Source organism: Poecilia reticulata, linkage group LG9, assembly GCF_000633615.1.
Source record: "Poecilia reticulata strain Guanapo linkage group LG9, Guppy_female_1.0+MT, whole genome shotgun sequence".
NCBI lineage: Eukaryota > Metazoa > Chordata > Actinopteri > Cyprinodontiformes > Poeciliidae > Poecilia > Poecilia reticulata.
This window is the reverse complement of record NC_024339.1, coordinates 7,285,461-7,308,457: the sequence shown is the minus strand read 5'-3', so window position 1 is coordinate 7,308,457 and position 22,997 is coordinate 7,285,461. Positions and strand designations below refer to the sequence as shown.

At 40.6% G+C, this 22,997-nt stretch overlaps 3 protein-coding genes and 1 long non-coding RNA gene across 7 annotated transcripts in view; 2 read left to right on the top strand and 2 right to left on the bottom strand.

Annotated features, from left to right (window-relative positions):
• The first annotated feature begins 685 nt into the window (after positions 1-685).
• LOC108166594 (uncharacterized) lies at positions 686-2,029 on the top strand. The gene is made up of 3 exons (XR_001776951.1): positions 686-805; positions 1,361-1,415; positions 1,929-2,029. It is a non-coding gene; the product is annotated as an uncharacterized LOC108166594 (long non-coding RNA).
• Positions 2,030-4,207: 2,178 nt separating this feature from the next.
• Positions 4,208-5,791, top strand: LOC103469718 (purpurin-like). The gene is made up of 6 exons (XM_008417589.1): positions 4,208-4,319; positions 4,464-4,578; positions 4,745-4,881; positions 4,978-5,090; positions 5,170-5,382; positions 5,484-5,791. The coding sequence occupies exons 2-6, from the start codon at positions 4,465-4,467 to the stop codon at positions 5,492-5,494; spliced, it is 588 nt and encodes a 195-aa protein (XP_008415811.1). The 5' UTR covers positions 4,208-4,319; position 4,464; the 3' UTR covers positions 5,495-5,791.
• A 43-nt stretch (positions 5,792-5,834) lies between these two features.
• Positions 5,835-13,200, bottom strand: idua (alpha-L-iduronidase). 2 transcript variants are annotated; one of them, XM_008417590.2, is made up of 14 exons: positions 12,928-13,200; positions 11,411-11,551; positions 11,222-11,304; positions 11,024-11,131; positions 10,410-10,505; positions 10,047-10,249; positions 8,940-9,119; positions 8,638-8,854; positions 7,440-7,649; positions 7,246-7,367; positions 7,011-7,136; positions 6,452-6,528; positions 6,226-6,326; positions 5,835-6,100 (listed from the first exon to the last, which is right to left on the bottom strand). In XM_008417590.2, exons 1-14 carry the CDS (start codon positions 13,056-13,058, stop codon positions 6,000-6,002), a joined length of 1,896 nt encoding a protein of 631 aa, XP_008415812.1. In that variant the 5' UTR covers positions 13,059-13,200; the 3' UTR covers positions 5,835-5,999. The 2 variants fall into 2 exon arrangements, with proteins under 2 accessions (XP_008415812.1, XP_008415813.1); XM_008417591.2 differs by having other exon boundaries at positions 8,940-9,086.
• Positions 13,201-13,448: 248 nt separating this feature from the next.
• Positions 13,449-22,997, bottom strand: part of LOC103469721 (tankyrase-1) — a 17,097-nt gene continuing 7,548 nt past the window's right edge. For all 3 annotated transcript variants that reach the window (XM_008417592.2, XM_008417593.2, XM_008417594.1), the window contains 22 exons: positions 22,391-22,485; positions 22,249-22,315; positions 21,278-21,464; positions 20,745-20,866; positions 20,455-20,546; positions 20,268-20,346; positions 20,012-20,183; positions 19,778-19,857; positions 19,247-19,392; positions 18,981-19,146; positions 18,656-18,875; positions 18,422-18,531; positions 17,409-17,597; positions 17,055-17,301; positions 16,136-16,218; positions 15,914-16,034; positions 15,731-15,828; positions 15,547-15,621; positions 15,339-15,444; positions 14,948-15,134; positions 14,709-14,865; positions 13,449-14,624 (listed from right to left, as the gene is read on the bottom strand). In XM_008417592.2, the coding sequence (XP_008415814.1) occupies positions 14,538-14,624; positions 14,709-14,865; positions 14,948-15,134; positions 15,339-15,444; positions 15,547-15,621; positions 15,731-15,828; positions 15,914-16,034; positions 16,136-16,218; positions 17,055-17,301; positions 17,409-17,597; positions 18,422-18,531; positions 18,656-18,875; positions 18,981-19,146; positions 19,247-19,392; positions 19,778-19,857; positions 20,012-20,183; positions 20,268-20,346; positions 20,455-20,546; positions 20,745-20,866; positions 21,278-21,464; positions 22,249-22,315; positions 22,391-22,485 (2,886 nt within the window). In that variant the 3' untranslated portion in view covers positions 13,449-14,537. The remainder of the gene's footprint in view (positions 14,625-14,708; positions 14,866-14,947; positions 15,135-15,338; positions 15,445-15,546; positions 15,622-15,730; positions 15,829-15,913; positions 16,035-16,135; positions 16,219-17,054; positions 17,302-17,408; positions 17,598-18,421; positions 18,532-18,655; positions 18,876-18,980; positions 19,147-19,246; positions 19,393-19,777; positions 19,858-20,011; positions 20,184-20,267; positions 20,347-20,454; positions 20,547-20,744; positions 20,867-21,277; positions 21,465-22,248; positions 22,316-22,390; positions 22,486-22,997) is intronic.

Sequence of the window (22,997 nt, the reverse complement as noted above, 5' to 3'; positions counted from 1 at the left end):
AACCCAGAAGGGTTCTGACCTTATTTGTTTTGACAGAGTTTGGTTTAGGTCGAGTTGTCGCTTTGTTCACAGATAACTCAAAATATCTGAATTAAACAACTTTTTTGTTGTTTGTGTAGAAATGCTCTTTGTTAAAATAAACAATTATATCAAGGGAAATTTATAGTTTCAGGAGAGGATAAGGAGTTAAATGACAGAGGGAATGAAATTTGTGTATTTAGGAATAAAAAGCAGGGGAGTTCATCTTTTCATGAGGGAACAAGAAAAGAAACTCGTAAAATAGGTGGCCACTGCATGAAATATTTTTAAAGCTTTTACTTTCATATAATTAATTTGTTTGTGACATACATATTTTAAAGCCTAAATCCATGTTGTTCACCTGAGTGAACCTATAAAACGTCTGCTGCACATTTCACACATAGAGGGATCGAAACAATACAATAAATCACGTGTAGTCTTTTATTTGGTGTTACTATAAATGTTGAATTTTATATTAATTTTTCTCTCAAGATCGTTTCCTGTAAGGCAAAGGGAATTGTATTTGTTTAAATTTAATTGATTCTGCTTAATTTTTTAGCAGCCAGGCTTGATTAGACATGCTAAATGAAGCAACAGTTCCGTGTTGCTTCATTTATTTGTGTCCGGAAGATGGCAGCAGTTCAATTGTGACAGTTAAAGCGGTAAGCAAAACTTTCCCCGAAGAAGACGACTCTCCTCTCGACAGTGGTAAAGTGACCTCTGTTGCTAACTGCTGGCCTGCTATTGAACCATGCCTCCTCCTGTCGCAGTGTCGCCTTTAATAAAGGTTTGTGCTGTTAGATATGTTACCGAAACGCTTATTAAGAAATTTAATGTAAAACTGCTGGAATAATTCTCCACACTTGGTTGACAACTCGTTCGAAGTCACCAACATGCTAACTATAATCAGGATACATTAGCTCGAAGAGAATGGGTAAATGAAAACGCAGTATAAGCTTTCATTCAGTCCAAATTAGCAAAGAAATGCATGTTGCAGTCTGTCTAAATAACACCCTGATTAATGCTAGAGTAAATGTTTGTGTCAGAGGGTCAGATTTTACGTTGCTAAAGCTAACACTTTGGAGCTACCTGCAAGGAAACGATAGTTAATTGTTGCTAATTGAAAATCAAAGCACGCGCTCCGTTTTTCCACTTTTCTACTGTAAAGGTTTAATCGTTTATATTTAGTACATGTGATATCATGTATTATTCACGTTATTTAGCTTAATTTTAACATGTTTTACAATTCATTTAACGCTTGTGTCCCCCTAGTGTTCATAGTGTGTATGACAAGCAAACTGTTTATATTTGGCTCTCTAATGAATGATTTTGTTTGTTACAGACTGCCAGGTATTCAGCTTTAATTGCTGGCATTATCTACGGTAAACGGCGATATGGTAAGTTATTAAAGAAGTAATCATACAGCTATTTTTAACTGTTTATGTAAGTAGCAGTGCATGCTGCATATCACATGTGAGAGAGTTGCTAATAAACATGCTTTTGATAATATAAGGTTAGATTTGGTAAACTAGCGTTCTCTGTGTATTTTAAAAAAGAGTGTAAATAATTTTATAATTTAACAAGTATGTATAACATTGAGTCACCTGATAGTTTGAAGATGTAAATCCTTTGTATAGGATCGGTAACTTGCCACTCAAATTATTTAAATGTTTAAATTCTGAACTCTTCTCCCGTTGAGTTCATGAGAAGTTCATGAACATGAGAATATGAAATTAACGGAAATAAATATAGTTTTAAGATGTAGGGGTATTATCTTTTTAATTATATCCACCTTGAATAATTTATATCTTGTATGTGGACGGTTTTCAACTAATTTCCGCAAATCCGAGCAAGTTAGAAAGGAAATTCTGACTGGACTTTGTTTGTAACTCTGACTTCACCTTCCTCAGATTATCTGAAGCCTATTGCAGCCGAGGACAGGAGGATTGAGGAGGAGGAGAAGAAAATTCGACAGGAGCAGGAGAGGATTGCCAAGGAGTTAGCAGAAGGTAACATCTTCACTCTTATTCATATACAAATCAAGTCCATAATCCAAATATTGTTGCATGATTCTTTACATTCTTACCCTCCGTCTCACAGCTGAAGACACCATCCTGAAGTAAAGCTCTGGACTGTCCTTTGGAGACGTCCTCTTCCTCGTGCACTGTCCAACCTCTTCCTCCTCTTCCTGGAGTAATGGTGGCAAAGTCAGGCCCCACTAATTCACTGCTGTTTCATGGAAGTGTTCACTGTCACAATGAAAACAACTCCCCTCCTCTGGTTTCCCAGAAACTGTAATTTAGTTACATGAGAAGAAATAACTTAAAATGCAGCTACACTCAGAAATTGACGTTGATATTTGAATTGAAGAAATTTCATAAATACAGAAGGACATAAAATATAAAATGTATATTTTTTTTCTCCCCCATAACTGTTCAGTTGATTGCTGGTGCAACAATGTTAAAGAGGAACCGGGTACATTTACTTTAAACACCTTTCAGATCTCTGGCTCTTTGTACAGCATCATAAATAATTTTGTTCTTTAAATGTATTAAAAAATAAATACATGGCATTGCTCCTTGTTTTTTTTTTTTCAGAGGAAGAGATTATCAGTTATTAATGTATTAAAGCTGGTAAATTATGGTTTTTAATATTATGCACATTTAAACAGGTTTTATTTAATTAACCAAGCTAAATGCTTGCTGATAAAGAAAAGCGTAAGTTTTACTAAACGGTTTCTAACAGGTAAAGGTGTATGAATCATCTCTGCAGAATAGAGAATTTTGGCCTGTATTTTTATTGTATCGCACAGTTGCATATTCAGATGTTTACCTGCTCGTGTTAAAACGTTTATCCAGATTTGGCTGATCCGGACTTCCCTGTTGTAAACACATGCAAATTAACAGTAGCTGTGTTTTTGTTTTTTATTTGTAGGATGTTTTTATTTGAATTTTATAACTTCAAGATGATTGGTTAAAATATTTTGATTTCTTTAAAAGAACTTATAATCTTTATATTCTCTAAAAGCCCGAGTAAACTCTGAATCCTGACATGAAGAACCAAAAACATAAAAATGATTTAATATTTCGCTGTTTAAGTGATCAGAATGTCTAATTTAGAAACTACAAGTCTGTAATAAGGTCACCAAGTCCTTGGTTTTATCGTAGATCACGTCAATCTTCATCTGCCATGGAGGTGTGAGGAGTTTGTTTAAATACGCAATGTGTATTTTTACATCTTGTTGTTGCACAACTTTGTCCTGCTCCCACACACCAGACCTGACCTCACAATGCCCCCATAAACAGAGTTTAACCCAGCGTCACCTCTCTCTGTGCAAGAGACTGTTGATAAATCTAGTTTTCAGATTAGTTAACTGAGCCAAGCAGCTGCTGCAGTTTCAGATTTAGACGGATCAAAATTTAGTGCGTCTAGTCAAAGCACAGATGTTTTGACTGACGGGTAAAACAAACTAATACCAAGATATTCTGCTCACAATTTGTGGTTCTACACAAATCAGAAAACCCAAGATTTTCAAAAAGAAGATGCTTTCATGTCTGAAGCTAAATTTACAGCAACATCTTTGAATTCACAGATCCTTTGCTCATGCACAGGCATTAACCTTATTCAATGCATTTTGGCAGTTCTTTGCAGCAGACATTCTGCCCCGGATTAGACCTGGCAGTATTTACAGACAAGATGACGGGAGACGGAAACACCTGAACCTCTACTGATATAACACATTACTCATAGCTGGTTTCCATGGTGGCCATCTCATTCTCACCCTTTATGGCTAAAGAAATACAAAAACATACATTTGCAAGCGTAATTTTAAGGTTGCCGAATGTAGCAACTTGTAAATATAAAACGTGAAAATAATTTCCTGAAAAATATATTTACTTTAAGAACATTACAAAATGTCCAAAATTGCAAAAGCAATAGTTAATTTCATTATATTACACATAAAATGCCACAACACCTTTGCAGCGTACGCGTGACTCAGGGTTCAGACAAGTTTAATCTTCCTTTGCATCCGCCATGATCAACTGCAGCCTGGCAAAAAAAAAAAAAAAAAAAATTACATAAACCCTGCATGCTCCTGAACGTGAAGGCTCATCAGCTTACAGGCAGGGATTTCTATAACTGGATTAATGCAAGATTTAAAATCTACATTTAGGCTGAAGAAGTGAGAATAATCAGTGGCTCCCGTATAAAAGGCTCGCTCGCAGGCTGCTCGGCACAGCTCAAACACGGCAACACATCTCTGAACTGCAAGCTTTCCGTGGATTTCCTCTACACCTCAGGTAAGGAAATGATGCCTCCGGGGACCAATAAGAGGTTTACAGAAACTCCCATTGCTAGAGAAACTGATTTGTTTTACTTTTAAGCCATATGCGGAGATTTCAAAAGGCGAAAGGCAACCAGGTTTCTTTCTTGGCTTGACTTAGAATGGACTTCCAGCTCTTTGGGTTGGTGATGCTTTTCCTGGCCTGTGTGGAACAGAGCCTGGCCTCTTGTGTGGTGGACAGATTCACAGTTAAACAAGACTTTGATCCCCAAAGGGTGAGTACATAATAACTTCTATTCCCATTTCTAGAATACCATTCTCCTTATAACGAACAATATCATCAGCATAGAGTGTGATCATCTTTTTGCATTTTGCTAATTCAGCTGTACTAATCTAATGAAATCTCTGTTAATGTATCTGTTTATCTTTATTCCTTGGCAGTATGCAGGTAAATGGTACGCCCTGCAGAAGAAGGACCCTGAGGGTTTGTTCCTGCAGGACAACATCTCTGCTGAGTACACTGTTGGGGACGACGGTGCCATGGTGGCCTCCTCCAGAGGCAGAGTCACTCTCTTTGGGTTGGTTTTTTTTTTTTAACTTATTAGACTGAAATCTGTACAATACACAACTCCCAGCATTTCAGCTGTAATGTTCTTACTCTATCCCACGTCCAGGTTCTGGGTTGTCTGTGCAGACATGGCTGCTCAGTACTCAGTCCCTGACCCCAACACACCAGGCAAGATGTTCATGAACTACCAAGGGCTGGCCAGCTACCTGTCCAGCGGCGGTAAGCCTAAGAGAGCTGCATGTTTTATCCTCCTCTATCTCAGTGTAGTCAAGACTAACATCTCCCTCTGCTTTGCCAGGGGACAACTACTGGATCATCGACACAGACTACGACAACTATGCCATCACATATGCCTGCCGCACCCTGAAGGAGGACGGAAGCTGCGAGGACGGCTACGCGCTGGTCTTCTCCCGCAACCCTCGCGGCCTTCCCCCAGCCATCCAGAGAGTCGTCCGGCAGAAGCAGGAGGAAATCTGCATGGCCGGACAGTTCCAGCCCGTGCTGCAGTCAGGTATGCAACAAGCAGACATGCAAACATGCAGACATTTGACTTGCAATATAAAGGTTATACAGAGAATTTAAACTTAAAAGGTGTTTGTTTCTCTTCAACAGGGGCATGTTAAACAGCTTCAAGGCTGATGGTGGCTGGGCGACTGCACTTTATTAATCTGGGCCGACTGAAATGCCCAGGATGAAGACGCAGCTCTTCACAGGGGAATTGTGCAATGCTACACTCTCAACTTAGTTTTCTGATGAATCCTGCACTCCAATGTAACGCCACAACACACTTCCACGGTAGTTCAAAGCAAAATCCAACAAATAGTACGAATGTCTCAAAGAATGTTGTCGTAACTCACTGACGGGTAACATCTGATGTGAACTGATCTGTGCTGCTGACAATAAATTTTATTTAAAAAAAAGTAGTAGTCTTTTGTTTTTGTAAAAATCTTTATGTGAACAAGTTCATATAAAATAGCAATAATTCAATATGTGAGTTTTTTTTATGTTCGTAAAGAAGTCAGATGCGTCTGTAACGTCTTCTGAGGTGTGATTTCGCTCAACAAGCCACAAATGGAAATCAGCAGACTAAACGTCTCTAAAATGTGCTACTGTTTGCATTTACACCTTCTACTCCCCATCTGAAAACCTCTCCGGCAGAGAGTAGGGTCCGGGCCGCCCCCAGTAGTCCACAGCTCGGACTCGGTACAGACCCCCAACCGTCTGGTCCACTGCAACACAAATATGATAGACAGACTAAACTACCAGCTCTTAGGCTGCAGTGAAGGTCAGAATTTATATCACATCCCCCAAAAACAACAGAAAAAAAGGACTAGGGAAAATAAAGGTATGTCACCTGGTGAGTGGACATAAGACGTAAAAATGGTGTCCTGAGCATTAACCCGACTGAATTCCTTCTGGTCCGTAGAAAATTCTACTTCAAACGTCTTGATGCATCTACAAAATAGGGAGTCAGGAGTGAAGGTTACCGCCTAACCTTTGAAAGGACTCATTTAATGCATTTTCCTTGAATAAAACAGTCAAATTCAAAGAAAGAGAAATATATTAAATATTGCACTTACTTTGAACCAACACAGTGATCTGACCAGATAACGAGGACTTGGCCTTTGGTGATCCGGATGAAGCGCAAACCATTGACCTGACAAAGACAAAACACAGCGTGTGGTAAAAAACAGAGTGCTAACTAAAACTTATTTGGCTACAGGGCCTTAAAATATTCATATTAATATCACATATTGTCATGGTATAAACACAGACTCAATGGTGGTGGTCTCCATTTCTAATCAAGGCACTTCTGTAGGCAGGTGGTTGAACTAGATTTTGTTTAGAGCTGACAGAATAAAAGCCTCTGAATACAAATTTATGTCAAACTTTTCAGATTTCTTTTCGGAAAAAAATGTTAGAAACCTTCTCGATCAATGTCATAATTAACGTTTACTTTGTTTTGATTTATCACACAAAATCGTGACCAATCAGATTGTTTTTAGTAAATGTAACACAACGTAAAAAAGAAAAAAGTTCAAAAGGACATGACTGCAAGGCACTGTAAGCACATAAGAATGAATAAGTGTGTGTCATTACTGCAGCCTGTTCAGAACAAAGACTTAAATTTTTTCCAACCTGGTCTGGTCCGACCTCAGGCCGGGCACAAACATGGACGAGGAGGACGGAGGGAACGGACAGTTTGGCTTTTAGAGTCAGTGTGTCGCCAGGACGAAATATCTGAGGTCCGTCGATCCGGGGGTCCTAACAGTATCACATCATCAGTGGGTCAGAAGCTGCAGATTAAATTTTTTTTTTTTTTTGCATCCAGAATTAAAATCTTGTTTAGATGGTCCTATTTAGAAATAATTACCTCCACGCTCCTGAGGCATCTGAACTGCTGCGCGGTGGGGAAGTCGGGGCTGCCCATGCTCTGCCACAGCTGGTGCGGGTTGGTAACATTATTGTCCAGGTAGTAGGTGACATACACCAGACCTGCATAACAAACAGATACTGAGCTGGACTGAAACGTTTTATCTAAGCTGCAGGATTTTGTTAAAAGCTCACCCTTCTGCTCAGCTAGTCCTTTCAGCTCGACTGTAACGTCATCGATGCGTTGGGAAGTGCTGTTGTCGTCGCTGTTGTAGACCAGGATGGCCGCCTGCCAGCTGTCGGACCCACCATGGATCATGGGTCTGTGGGTGCTGGCGAGAACGCCCACGGTGCTGTTTTCTTCATGTCCAGAGTTTAAAACCTGAGCCAGGACTTGTGTTTCTCCTTAAAGAGGGATGACGTGCAGGAGTACAATATTAGCGGCGTGCTAACATTAAAACATTAAAACAAATCATTACATAACATTAAAACATTTTAAAAAATCACCGTTCCTGAATCACACTGTTCTTCTGAGGAAAAATTTTATAAGATTTGATAGTTTTGGTGTTTCTGCATGTGTCACATACTCAAATTGAAAACTGTATGAGTCCATTTTAAGACCGACATGAATAAGATTTAAGCTCTTTGTCACAATTGCCACAGAAACGTACAAAAAAATGACTTTTTTTTTTTTTTTAAGAGTACCAAATTTATGAAATGTCTGGGGTCTTTTTGTAGCTCTTGGGAGCCGTTTTGAGCTTCTCACACTGTACAGCAGTGGTCCCCAAAGTCGGTCCTCGAGGGCCGGCATCCTGCATGTTTTAGTTCTCTCCCTGGTTTAGCCACCTGGATCAAATGATGGCTCATTTGAAGGCCAAAGAAGAACATTGACATGCTGAAAAGGTTGTTACTGCCACGGGAGAGAACTAAAACATGCAGGATGCCGGCCCTCGAGGACCGACTTTGGGGACCACTGCTGTACAGTCTTAACCCACACAGTGTCAAGCTTTTTTGAACAAAATGCACGTGGTATGGGTTGGGAAGCGAGTCAGTGGCAAACTGCCAGTAAATTTACAACTACCCATGATGACACAAATAAGCTAGCTAACAAGTATTAGCAGTTTGCTACTGGCAGCATTAACCGCCTCAAGACTCTGGATGCAGTGTGAGAAGATGTCTATGTGTGACTGAAACGTTTGCCTATAGAAAAGTCCTGTAATAAAAAACCTGTGAAAATTACATAGTCCAATCACAACAAAATTTAAGACCTGTGATTACCGTATTTAAGGTCAACTTACATCTTCTTTAATGAATTTAAAACATTTTAAGTTTAGAGACACAAAACTAAGACTTTTTAATGATGTAGAGACACCCTGACCCTTGAGAACGTCACCTAGCAGAGCCAGCAGGCCCATGACGGTGAGGACGGGCTTCCGGACGAGCTGGACATGAGGCGGCCGGGTGTTGTTGACCTGGAAACGAGCGGTCAGCGTGCGCTGAGTGAAGGGGTGCGGGTGGTAACTCATGAAGGCGTTGTCGTTGCTCAGAAGGGTGTAGTTGATGGTGTTATTGGGGTTAGCCAGAAGCAGATCCTGGTGCTGCTTTATTATCTGATTGGAGAAGAAGAGATGGAATCTGAGTAAGTGGTGAATTATTAATTATTTTGTCTGCACTTACATTGTTTTTTTGCCTTACTTTTACCACCATTGCAGCATACGTCACGTCAGCCCTCCATTCCTGAGGTTTGGACCATCCCACCAGAGGGTCGGCCTCATCGTTGTAGACGGGGACGCTGCGGAAGCTGGGGAAGCGCTCCTGGATCTCCCCTACTGTCTGGAGCTCCTGCTGGAGAATGGGCAAAGAGAAGCCCCCTCCCTGGGAGACAGAAACAGAGAGTCAGCTTTTTCTATATGGCAGCTTCATCTCAATTCATAAAAATATCATTAACAAATGTAATTATTCCACTGATTTGATTCAAAAAGTACTGTTATTACATAATTACACTGATTTATTACACACAAACTGATCGATTTCAAATGTTTAATTCTTTTCATCTAAATTCTTATCTTATGACTTTTCCAAATTCAGCTTATGAGAAAATAAAAATATCACATAGCACCAATAATAAAACATTTTAAAAAACACAAGTGCAATATTTTGTTATGGTCTTTATAATAACGTGAGGGTGTGCATAATAATGACGATTCTAAAAAAATATTGTATATTTGACAAACACCACACAAGAAAAAAAAGTCTGGGTCGAACCCGGCATCCCTGGGAAAGAAAACACAGTTTAGTGTTTGTAAGGAGAATCATGTGAAGTCTTTAAGGCACAAAAGTACTGTTCAAAAACTGCTGTATGGAATCATATTGATAGAAAACTGAGTAAAAGAACCAAGTTTGGCTGAAAAAGGTGCAGAAGTTAACAGGGACATCTGCAGCCTGGGTGAAGCAAAACCCTTTCAAGAGTTTGAGGAAGAGTCAGGTTGTTGACTGTGGACAGTTTCGCTTTGTGCTGAGCTTCAAGTCATGATCATCAAAATAAACAGAAACAAACAGCGGAAACAAACCACTGTGTGTGCAATGAGTCATTTCATGAGTTCTACTTAAAATACTTCAATAAAGTTTTTTCTTTAAACGTTTTTGTCAGTACGAGTGACCTTTATTTGATAGCAATCAGAAAGACATACGTCAAAGGAACCAAGGACGGGGGTTCCCACTCTGACCACAGTGCCCCCCTTTGATAAACATTTTGATTAGATGCTAACCTGTGATCTAACAGTATATTATGCATATACCCGCCTTCTTGTGCAGGGCGATGTAGTCGATCCTGACGCCCGTCTCTCCGGTGAAGTAATTGGTGCCGTTGTAGCAGTGCTGCAGCATGGCCCAGCAGTACGGAGAGCGGGGGGCAGAATGGCAAGAGTCTCCGGGACCGCCGAACCTCAGGAGCGGGCTGGCAGCGCGCAGCCCCTCCGAACACGCATCGTAGTAATTTAGAAACCCTAAAGAAATGTGCGTTCAACAGAGATCTGCAGTGAGGCCTGATCTGGAGTGAGGCCTTCATCATTAATGTCTGTTGGTGACTATGTTTCTCCGCTATGAGCAGTTAAATTCTAGTGCAACACATGCAGCATGCAGTTATGTACGTGTTCTGGGGTTTACCTTGAATGGACATGGTGACGTTATCAAAGTCATGATTATTGGGCTCGTTCCACGTTTCAAAGTTCCACTGAAAAACTCTTCCTAGGCCGTATTTGTCTGAAATTTAAAATGAGCAACAATATTTTTTAAATAGAAACAGAATTTATGATTTTACAAAAAAACAAGAAACAAAAAAACAAATAGTATAAAATTTTGGAAACACTCAACATTTAATTATAGGACATTTATTCAGAGGGTGAATGTGCGTGAGATTCTTTTCCTCAGATTTCTCCTTTGACTCCTATGAGGAGTGTTTGTTACCAAAAAGCTGAATCTTATCCTTATCTAACCAGTTGAGATTAATGTTCCAAAGTCACACAAGCGTTTAGCAACACGTTTAGTTTAACAATAATAGGAGATCACTCTCAAACAATCAGCTGGTATGTAAATGGCATCCAATTGTTGCTACAGCGACTTGGAGATCCTCAATATGTCACTTTCAAACAGTGAAACCTAGTGACTTTTTAAAAATTCTCCTACATGTTTCAACCTTTATTTTTCTATTTTAATATTTTATTGGACACTTGACTGGTAGGATTGAGGTAAAGCAGCTTATTAAGTAAACAAAGACTCACCAATGTATCTCTTGGCTATGAGATAAACCAGATTTCTCCATTCAACCACTTGGGCTTTATCCTCCAGGTCAGTGAAGTAGTTTGAGACGCTGCCCATCAATTCAAAACCTGAAGTTTATCAAAAGAATTTATCAGAAGAACATCACAATGAAGACGACATTTATCAACAACAAAGGCAGTGTGTTTGGAGCACAGTACCTGGTTGGAGCCCATTATCTGACAGCAGTTCTATCAGCTCATCCAGTTTAGTGAAGTTATACTGAGGTTTTCCTCCAACATGTCTACAAAAATTAATTTAAAAAAAAATCCCACTTGTTTTAATATGGCAGTAGGCATGCTTTCTCTAATATGAATTATAGCGTATAATTAACCACATTTTGTACTTACTGTAAAGTGACCAGCTCCAGCATCCAGTGGATCCTAACTTGCCGGATCCCTCCGTGAGGGACCGAGCCCACATAAGCCAAATTCAGCTGCTGGTCGGTGCTCAGGTCAAACTGGTCAGCCTGGGTGTGAGGGAGTGGAGGGCTGCACAAGAAAAATATATTTAAAATTAGCAGCTTCTATCAGTTTTAAAATTCTGACATTTATACAGTTCTGTGGTGAAGTCTTGAGTCATTTATTCACACTTGGCAGACATAACTTCACTTTAGAATATTACACAAAAGTCTAGCTTATTGGAAACAAAATATTAATGTAGAATGCAGGTTGGAACTGAACAACAGTAGATAGGACTCTTCTAAAGTGGTGAATTTTTTTTTTTAGTTTTAACAAATTGAATTGTTGTTAATCACATATTTTATAAGAATCTGTGAGTTTTGATTAATGCTGTCCAGGTTTGACTTCTCAGTGTGGTGTCGTGCCGTCATCTCTCTGGACTCAATCCCAAGAAAAGCCTAATAAAAAAATATATAAATATATTTTGCAATCTTGAAGGATGTTTCTGAATTCAGTGTGAAATAATTATGTCTATGTTTGAGCCGCACAAATGAATCAGCTTTAAGATGGTTACCTTCAAATATTAAGCTTAAAGCAATAATTTTTTTTCAATTCAATTTTCACAAACTGAATAAAGTTGTAACAAAGCCGAAGTTGTGCTTTAAATACACGAGGCTGACACTAATACGTAGTTTTAAATTATAGGCCCATGTGACATGATTTCAAGCCAAAATGTCTTACATTTTGAATTTTTACAAAAATGTTTAGCTTGTCAAGGGTTTAGCCTGTTTCCAACTTGAATCAGTGTCACGTGTTGATAGTTTACATTGTTTGTAAACTATAAACACGTGACACAGTGAAAAAGGGAAAGACGGAACATGTGACCCCTGTCCTGGCCTCACTTCACTGGCTGCCTGTATATTTTAGGATTCATTTTAAAATTATGTTTGTTTTTAAATCACTGCATAATCTTGCCCCAGCTTACCTCTCTGAGCTTCTTCACCCCTACATACCCTATCGGTCTCTCAGGTTCGCAGATCAGCTATTCTTGGAGGTACCGAGATCCAGAAGGAAGCTCAGAGGTGACAGGACTTTCTCTGTCATGGGCCCTAAGTTATGGAATGACTTGCCTTTGCAGGTTAGAGAGGCCCCTTCACTGTCCACTTTTAAAGTTCGTCTTAAAACCCATCTATTTTATTTGGCTTTCAACTCCAGCAGGATCTAGTTTTAAATTGCATGTTTGTTTTTAAACTGCAAGTTTTTATTTTTTTGTTATGTTGTGTTTTAATGTACAGCACTTTGTATCAGCGATGCTTGTTTTAAAGTGGTTTATAAATAAAGTTGCTAAGTAAGGTATGGTATGTTTGCGCATGCGCATCACAGCGGCTAGCAGAACCAAGGGTGGTGATTTTAGCATAAGCGGAAACTTCAATAAAATACCGCTTTGAAAGACAAAAGCGACCTACCAGAAGCCAGTGCTTCTCCAGAATGGTCTGAGCTCTCTTTCTGGTTGTTTCGCGTCAACTGTGATGATATAAGCGCCAGAAGTTTCACAGAAGCACCAAAATAAAGCAAGAAAAGGCAAACTCCTCCACATAATTAACTGTCGCCGGCGTGTTCGTTTACATGTCTCACAAAGTGACAGAAAACTATCGGTCTAACCTCTTAACATGTTTTTTGTAGTACAAGCTTATAAATACTGAGCTGGTGCTGGTGAAGAACAAGTTAAAATGCAACCAACCAACCAGGAGGCAGATAATCGTGAGCTGGTCACATGAACACGGTGACGTATATAACGCGACGTAAATGTAGTCTTCAGTGAAGGTGAAAACGAAGTTAACGCCAACAGTAATGTTTTACATTTTTGCCTTGAACGCACCCTCTTCCCCCCCCACAATTAAAAATAAACAAAAAGAAAAACCACTTGTTTTTCCGTCTTTTCTGTCCAGGATCAGAGCGTAAAACTTACAAACAGAAAAGCAAGGAGTCATTAATAGGACATTTATTTAAAAAAAAAAAAAAAAAAGAGAAGGGAGAAACAAAGGCATGAGAGGAAGATTCAGATGTCATTTACATTTAAACTCAAAGAAACTGTTAAACAGCAACAGTTATACACAACCATTTACACAACCTGTACAAATATCCCCTCCCCCCCCCTTGGTAATTTGCAACTTTAATTCAAAATAACTTAAATAGATTTCTAGGTAAAAGTGCAAATCCTTTTGCATGAATGTCTGAGTAAGACCATGGTGACAGAGGGTGCCTCGATGAGCTCACCAGCTGCAGGGTATTTCACTTGTAAGGCATCACAAGCACATTACAACATCTACAACTTTAAAGTATGGAGCACAGAAACGCAAAATGTTTTTTTAAATGTACAACAGTTTCACCATGCTTGACTATGAGGACTTTCTTTGCACACGCATTCTCTCTCATGCACATCCGTATTGAACTGGCAATATAATAGTCTCAAATTCTGTGATTTGACTGAGCCCTTTCCCTGTTAAGAGTGTGCTGCCCTGAATAAAACCTCAAAAAAAATGTTAGTTTATGTTTTAGGGTTCTTGGAAATCAGTAAGTAATGTTGTATTGTTATCTCTTCAGTAGTGTTATTGTTTAGCGTTCAAAAACAGTCACCTAAAGAGAACAAACCCCCTGTTCGGTGGTGAAGTAGTCCCGCTGTTTCTGGTTGGCATGGCGAGGCGGTGTGGGTTTCACAGTCACAAAGCGACGGTGACAAAATGTTTACACTTCAAAGTCTTAACAAGCATCCTCCTGTCAAGAGTGAAGAGGATGGAGGGGAGTGATATTCAAACTACTAACCCAGGCACGCTACTCGGCCCTACATGCTTCCGTAATAACATGCAGTTGATGCAAAAACATAACGTCATCACCAAGAATAGTAAAGTATTATACAGCATATCCTTATGAAGCACTGGTCACCATGGTTTCTACTGGGCAGGAGGCTGGGAAGGAAATGTGTTTGGTGGTGAGAAAGGTCTTCATATAATTTCAATACAAAGGTGAAAGTATCAAGCATCGAGTCCTTATGTCCGGCCGAGCAGTTGTTCTGTAACTAGGACTTCTGCTCTGCTGCCGCTGCAGACTGGGCCGCGCTCTCTGGTTTGAGGATCTGATAGGTGATGAGGTACTCCGGGTAGGCCTGAGTGAAAACATGGCAACATGTTAGTAGTGACATAAAAGACATACGAAACTATTAGAGAATTTGCCCTGATTTCTCTGTTACCTGCTCTCCTCTGTAGATGACGTACTCGGCGTACGCTAAACCGTTAACGCTAGGTCGTCCGATTACCGAGTGATGACCTGGAGGGGCGTGGGCCATCTTCATGGCACTGAACTGCAGGAAGGACTTCCCCAAAGTTACCCGACAGAACAGCATTTGTCTAAAAACACGGATGAGAGCAGGGAGGTCAGGCTTATTGGTCGAAGAAAAGCAGCAAGAGAACCAAACGCGAAGAAAACAACCTGTGGCACAGGTAGCAGGATCGGTCTTTGTGCGTCGGGCATCCCGTGCCGCCACCGATGCCGTAGACATATTGATTGCTCTTGGAGGAGTTTTCTGCAAAGTAGATTCCTGCTCCAAACATCCCTCCGATGTATGCATGGCGCTCATCAAAGCCTTTGTGGATGATGGCGTTAATGAATGGAGAACCTGAAGGAAATGGGACACAGTTTGTGCAGTGCCTTGCAACATTTATTCTCGTTATTTGTAAAGGAATCTGGGCCAATTTATCAATGCACCCCTAATTTAGTCCCGTTACAATTAAAAAGTTCAGTATATCTTATTACCATTTTATCTGACAAACCATAAGCAGTGCGTAGTTATGAAGTGGATCCTGATCATAATGCAAGTTACCGTGAAACAACATGCGCTCGTTGTGATGGTTGTGGTTCTCGTCTGCAATCTCCTTCTGCCGGTGGGTGTAACGTTCCCTCAGCTTCTTATTTACCACCTTCTGAATCTGTGCAGCACAAAAACCACACATTAGTCAGAAGGCCGCCTCTACTAGTTAAACACTTTGTTTTCCTTTGGTTCATCTGCAGAATTAAAACCAAAAAATTACCTTGATTATGTTGTATCTGCTGAAGACGCCACCAGCATTGCCTCCGTCTCTGTGCTCCCTAATTGTGCTTTGCATCTGAGACACAAACAGAATTTTAAATTGAAGACAATCAGCTCACAAACAAAATAACATCATTCTTTTTAGCACTATATATTTATACGGTAAGCAAACTTCTGGTCAATACCTCTTCTTCTACAGACTGGTACTCTTTGTCGTCAGGAGACAGGTCGATCAGGATGGTGCCCTGGCTGGCACAGTGGAATGTCAGGTACGGGTTGCCACCTGTAAAGTGAAAACAACCAGTAAGGGTTTTATTTTTTTTCTAAAACATCTGCTGCAGGCAGTTCAATGTCCCAGGATGCTCCACCTTGTTGCCCCCCCAGCAGCCTCTCGACACCCTTGATAAGCTTGTGTCGATGGCCGTAAGCATTGATGCCGATCTCCTTCAGCTCCTCGTGGCCCATGTCGGCCAACACATCCAGTGTGATCTGGAGGCGATGAACATCACAAAAAAAGATTGGGTGAGTAACCAGAGTTGTACCTATGAGTTACAGGGATTGTTTCTGTTTATAATGAAGCTTTTACTGACCTGCTCCCTCTCGAATATGTCCCTCAGGTGCTCCAAGCCAAGGCTCTTCAGGAACTGACTTATGTTCATGTCCAACATTGTCACTATGTTGCATGTTGCAAAGAAACAAACAGAAAGACCTTAGACAGGACATTAAAAACTATTTGATTCTTTAGATTTTTTTTTCCATAGCTTTCTACTGTGAAAGATATGTACTCCCTTAAAGATAGTTTTTCTGTTTTTATTAGTCAAATTTAAATGTTTCACTTCAAATTATTTCGTTTATTGAGGGGAGAAAAGCTAACCACACAGACTTGGCCCCATGTGAAAATATTCTTTTGGAGTTGTTTACACACATATAACCTAGAGCAGTGGTTTCTGCGCCCCCCCAGTGGTTTCCACACATTTTTAGACTTGAATGCACCCCGGATTGAGCGTTAATCCAGCTTTATGGAAGCCCTGGAGTTTACTAGAAATGGGCCCCACCCATTTTAACCATCTTCAGCATCAAAAACCTGTGACAATCTAAAGCTGAAAGATCTAGAAAGGAAATGAATCACCCTGGAATCTAAAACAAAATCAAGAACAGATGAGAAACAAACTCATCTGGATCCTGTTCATTAACTCGACATTAATGAACAGGATCCATTAATTAGAGCTGAATAAAATGTAGATGCTGTGGTATAATTCTAAAGTAGATCATTTAGAAAAAGACCAACAGTTATTGCAAATACTTGATTGCAAGTTTTGTTGCAAAAGTTGGCAGAACCAGTTATTAGGATTAGAAGACAACAGAAGAAATTGTTTAATGATTGGAAGTGTGACAAAAAATAAATAAAAAATAGAAGAAATCTGTAAGGGGATGCATATATTTTTTGTGAAATCACTGTACATTTATGAAACTGCCTGGTGTTTCATGTGACCGTCACAGTAAACCTACTTTCTCCTTCCTTGCGGTCAGTTCCTGAGGCTCCGTCTGCCACCCCAGAAGCTCCGACAGCGGCGGCAGCGGCCAGCTCGGTCAGCGGACCAGCGAGGTTGTCTATGCTGCTGGCTGCTGACAGACAGGACGGCGTGGAAGCCGGCGAGATGACTGAAGCACTGACCACTGTGGCCTGAGGCTTGAAGCAGCTGGGTAACGCGTCCGGAGGCATGGCGTCCATCAGGAGCGCTCTGATGTCATCAGCCTGGAGAAACTCAGACACAATCCAAAAAACATTTCCGTCATTTCAATAAAATAATAAGCTGCACCTGCCCCACACATGACCTCTGTTTGTCCTACAGAGAGCCGTACCGTGGCCAGGTCCAGAGCCGTCTGGCCCTCTTGGTTCTTCATGGTGGGGTCAGCTCCGTGGGCCAGCAGCAGAGCGCAGAGCTGCGTGCGGCCTTTCTGGGCCGCCTCATGGAGAGGTGTGAAGGCCCATTTGTCTGTGGCGTTTACACATGTGTTGTATTTGATCAGCAGGGCTGCAATGTCCACGTGCTGTTAAGAAGAAAAAGAAGAGGAAAATGATGAAGAAGTTGCTCGAGTTCATTAACTCCTAAAGCAAAATCTACGTCACAACAGCACTGGAACGGTTTTAGTAAAACAAACTGATATTCTGCACAACAGGAACATAGCAACAGATTGATTTCAGCTCTTAAAAGTGGGACAGGCATCAATTTTCAAATTAAAGTTTGTTTTTTTTGCAGAAACCCCAGATAATTTAACTGAAAAACTTGAAGTAGTAAATTTTGCGAGTACTTTTACTTTTCACTAAATCTGACCAATCAACTTGAATGTTGTCTGTATTTCCTTCTTTTCTGACCAATCACTGCAACTCAGCTGAATTTTGACCAATGCCCTCAACCTCCTTCTAATTTAACTTCCTGTTCCACGGCGTCTCATGAAAGCTGAACTGATGAAAATGTGACGTTAAACGATTACATTTGCCTTTTTTATTTGAATTCTAAAAACAGCTGTGATGTTCTGCAGGATTTGCTTGTACTGCGTAAATAGTTCAACATGTTATTTGCACTTTAGACATTAATTCCGTTAAAATCATGTTTTTAAAAGCTTAAAAAAAATTTGCAACTTTGCAATGTTTTGAAAAAGGTGCTGCGAAAATCTGTGATTTTAGGCTGCAACAATCTAAAAAAAAAAACAAAAAAAAAACATTGCAACATCCTGGAGGGACAGATTGATTAATTATCATTATTAATCAGAAAATGCAAGTTATGTAATGAAAAATAAAAAAGTCAAAATCTAACCTCAGGATTGGAACAAAAGTCATGTTTATAAATGATCAACGCCCCCATGAGACTGACCCCATATGAAGCAGCATTATGAAGAGGGATCAATCCTCCTTTGTCCTGGGCGTTGACGTCGGCACCATGCTCCAGGAGATACTCTGCCACCTCCAGGTTGTTGTAACCGGCTGAGGAGGGAAAAAAAAAGAAATGTAAAAATCTTTAAAAAAATAAATAAAAATACTAGTCTAGGAATAGTTTTAGCAATAACACTCGGAGAAGCGCAACATTAAACCTAAATCAGCTCTGTACCTGCTAGGTGGAGAGGCGTGGAGTTGCGCCCCTGTGCGTCCCTACAGTTGATATTCTCAGGAGAGCAAAGTTTCTGCACTCTGGCGAGGCAGCCCTTCTTAGCAGCGTCCAGCAGGGCGGCGTCCCCACGCAGCAGGTCCTGGATGTCCGTGTCCCCGTCCTTCACCATGTCCAGAGGGATGTTGCCGTCGCGGTTCTTCTTGGTGGGGTCAGCGCCGTGCTGAAAAACACGTCACAGAATATTTAGTTTGCAGAGGGCTTCATTCCCACCGCCCCCTCAGATTCATCATTTGAAAATTGTACATGAAACACAATGGACTCTCACTTTGAGAAGCAACTTGCAGATCTCATATTTTCCTTTGGCTGCAGCCTCATGAAGTGGAGTGAACTTCCAAAGGTCGGCCACGTTGACGGAGGCTCCATGTCTGACCAGAAGCTCGGCCACTTCGTAGTGACCGTAGGAGCAGGCGTTGTGGAGGGGAACCAGGCCGCTAAAATAAATAAATAAATAAAAAAAAACATTTACGTATAGAATCAAGCTAATAAAACTGATGTGTTGCTAGTAAAAGATAAAAGTTTAAAAACACTAACCCTTTGTCTTTGGCATGGACATCAGCTCCGTGGTGAAGCAGGTACTCCACGACGGCCACTCGATTGTAACCGGCTGCAAAGTGAAGGGGGGTGGAGTGGCGACCCTCCAGGTCCCGGCAGTTTACGTTCTGAGGGGAGCAAAGTTGCTGCCAAAAGGCAAAAACGCATTAGGAACGTAAGCAACATGTTGGAGTGTGAAAATATGATAATAAAAAAAGTACTGGGGTGAATTTTTTTGTGGAAAAAAAAAAGTTAGTATAAATAACTCCATCTTACAACTTGCAGAATTCTGATGCATTTTTGGATTTGTAGACAGCTCTTTAACTGTGGATATTTTTCAAATTCAAATTTAAAAATACTTTATTGATCCCAAAGGGAAATTAAATGATGTTGTAACTGATATAAATTCAAATTCTTCAGGTTACAACATAAAAAATAAAAATAAAAAAAAATCTATAATCCGTTACAAAATTCTACGATCTAGTGAAAATAACTAATTGATGGCATGTTCTGTTGAGTCAGGGAACTTACCTGCACTGTGTCCAGGTCTCCTGCTTTGGCAGCTTCCAGGAACCTGTAGTCCACATCAGAATTCCTGGTGGGAACATTTTCTGGGAAAAATAATTAAAGAATGATCAATAAATAAGACAATTAGCCAAAACCAAGCAATAAAATTCAGATCTGGACACCATAAAATCTGCCCAACACTGCCATAAAAGTCTAAACAAATGAAAAATCCCCTGAAATAACTGGGACACTGATTACCGTTCAGAATTTGCTGCACAGCCTCGTTTCCCATCTGGGCTGCGGTGAAGCCCTGTAGAGACACGATGGACGGGTCGGCTCCGTAGCTGAGCAGCAGCTTGCAGGTCTGGATGTGACCGGCCAGCGCCGCCCTGTGGAGCGCCGTCTGCCCCAGAGTATCTGCTGCATTCACCTGAAGTTACAGGACCAGCAACACAAACCAGTAACTCATCAAATTCTAACTTTTCAACCAGAGCGGGATAGAAACGTGACAAACCTTTGCTCCGTGTTTCTGCAGAACCTCCAGGATGTCGTTGTGAGCTCTCTCGGCAGCAACATGCAGGGGAGTCATGAAGCTGGAGAACATTAAAGAGAGGAGCTTCAGTATTTTGTTTGGTGACGTTTTCATTACGTACTCATTGTATTATTTATTCCACACAGATACGATAAGATTGCCATCTTACTCTTTGTTCTTCTCGTTGATGTTGGCGCCTTTACGAAGCAACAGCTCTGTCACCTGTTTTCTCTTCGGATGAGGAGACGCCACTGCGCAGTGCTGGAATACACACCTTTAACATCAGTCCACTAAAACCTCACAGTGCTACTAAAATCTGTTGCTAAAAACCATTTCATAATATCCAACAGAACCATGCTGGTGAAAAAACTAAAACAAAAAACAACAAAGTATTCTTGGGCATATGTTGAACTGTGAAAAGATGCTGAAAATGCAGTGGAAAGCTCTTCTGTTTCTCACCAGAGCCGTCTCGTTGCTTTGAGGATGCTTGAAGCCAATAATCTCCAAAGCCAGAGTCTTCTTCACTTTGGCCATGTCGGCTTCACGGGCCGCCTGCAGTAGCGAGTGACCTTTGAACTCGTCTATGTTGAAAAAGAGAGGCAAATGGGAAAATGATGCTGGTTTGAAAACTTGCAGCCTTTAAGGACCCGACACATAACAATGATGGATGTTTTCCTGGCTTACATTTCTAGTGTTCCCAGTACTTTTACTCAAGCTTTAAACACAAAAGATGACCTTTTCTACAGCAGTCAGGATTAAAACATGGAACCTATTGAAGCATCAAAATGAAAATTTGGGCTAATATCAGTATTACTGATATTCCCACCTTACTTATATTTTTCCTACCTTTTCGACACTGTGAAAAAATTACCACGCATAAACATTGCTGCTTAGTTGGCTTAGATGGACAAATAAACATATATATAAAGATTTGAGATTCATTCTACTCCACCCTAAATCTAAAGGTCGACTCCAACTGAGAAGAAACTTACAGGTCAGCCTCTCTTTGAGCTCTGGGGTCGGGGCCATGTCCACGGCGCTCTTGCTGTGACAGTTTAGCAGAGTGGGATCGGCGCCGTGGCTCAGCAGCAGGGAACACACCTCCACTCTGTTTTTAGACGCAGCCTCGTGCAGAGGGGTGAACTGCCACAGGTCCATGGCGTTCACACAGGCTCCATGCTGCGGGAGGAAAAGCCCGTCAGAGCACTTCACAACTCAGGAGAGCCCTACTGTTTAAAAACCTGCTTAAGGCAGGGCTGTAACGATTAATCAGATGAATTAATTTCTGACACAATCGTCAACTAATTCAGTAATGAATTCATTGTTAACCGAGACTCAAAAGAAGGCCATTTTGCTGAAAGAACAATACATTCAGATCAGTAATTAAGCCAAAACTGTATAAAAAATATACACATTTTGCATTTAAGATAAAAAAAAAAACATCTTTGTCTGTAAATATGTTCTACCAAAAGCTTCTCAAGTGGCAGTTTTAGCTTCACGCGTTTCAAATTTTGTAAAAAAATTAAAATAATTCCAGGAAACACATTTTTCTATCCAATTATTAATCAGTTAATCCAACAAATAAGCAGATCATCCCCAGACTATTGATGTGAAGTGAAGCAGAAAAGGTTTCAGTTTTTCACATAGTGACGTTAGAAGTTTTTATATACCGTTATTGTAATTTCTTATTTAAGAAGGAATTAATTTGTGTGTTTTGTCTTTCCAGTACTGTATAAAATAAGGTTAAGTGGCTCACTGAAAAAATCTGCAGTGTGTGCCAACTTTTTTAAAAATCCGATTAATTGTCAGAATAAAAATCAATCAAATAATTTACTACTAAAATTATTGCTTTTTGAGGCCCGAGTTTCAAACAGTCATTTCCAAACAAAACGCGTCTTGGATAATCTCATTGTTCCTAGACGTTGCTCTCAATCCTGTTTCTATACAACAAAGTTCGACTTACTTTAAGCAGAAGCTCAGTGACCTCGTAGTGACCATACGAGCAAGCGTTGTGAAGAGGCACCAGGCCGCTGCAGGACAAGGCACACATGACTAAAGGAAACTGGGCACTGTGGTTTTGTCCGCTTCTTTTGAGAGCCACTCACCCTTTGTCCTTGGCGTGAACGTCGGCGCCGTGCTGAAGGAGGAGCTGAACGATGCGGACCCGGTTGTAGCCTGCAGCCAGGTGGAGGGGCGTGGACTGAAAGAGAGGACTGTCTGTTAGCCCATACACACGCAGACACACACTCACACACTCTCAGATCAGGCAGGCTTAGTGTCTGCTGTCTCCAATGGCAACAAGTGGCTGATTAGAGCCAGAAGCAAAATTGCTACTGCAGGCTGTGCCGGGTGAGTTGCAGATGAATGGCAGATTTGATGATGCAAGTTCAGTAGAGTTTGAGGGCAAGCCCAGCACAAATAAATAAGGATTATTCTGTTGCTCAAGATATGATCTCATCCAAGTCGGTAATAAAAAAAGCGTCATCCTGACTGCTCATCTTCAATATTTCTCAATGAAATAAATAAATAATGAAAAAAAGACAACTTTGGGTCTGAGAGATTAAAAAGTTTGTTTTATGCAGTGAGTAGAGCAATATGGCTGGGATGCATTACAGTTGGGATGCAACAGTGGCCTAATTTGTATTCATTCAGCTCCATTTACTTCAAATCTTAAAATGAGACATATCTCATATATATATATATATATATATA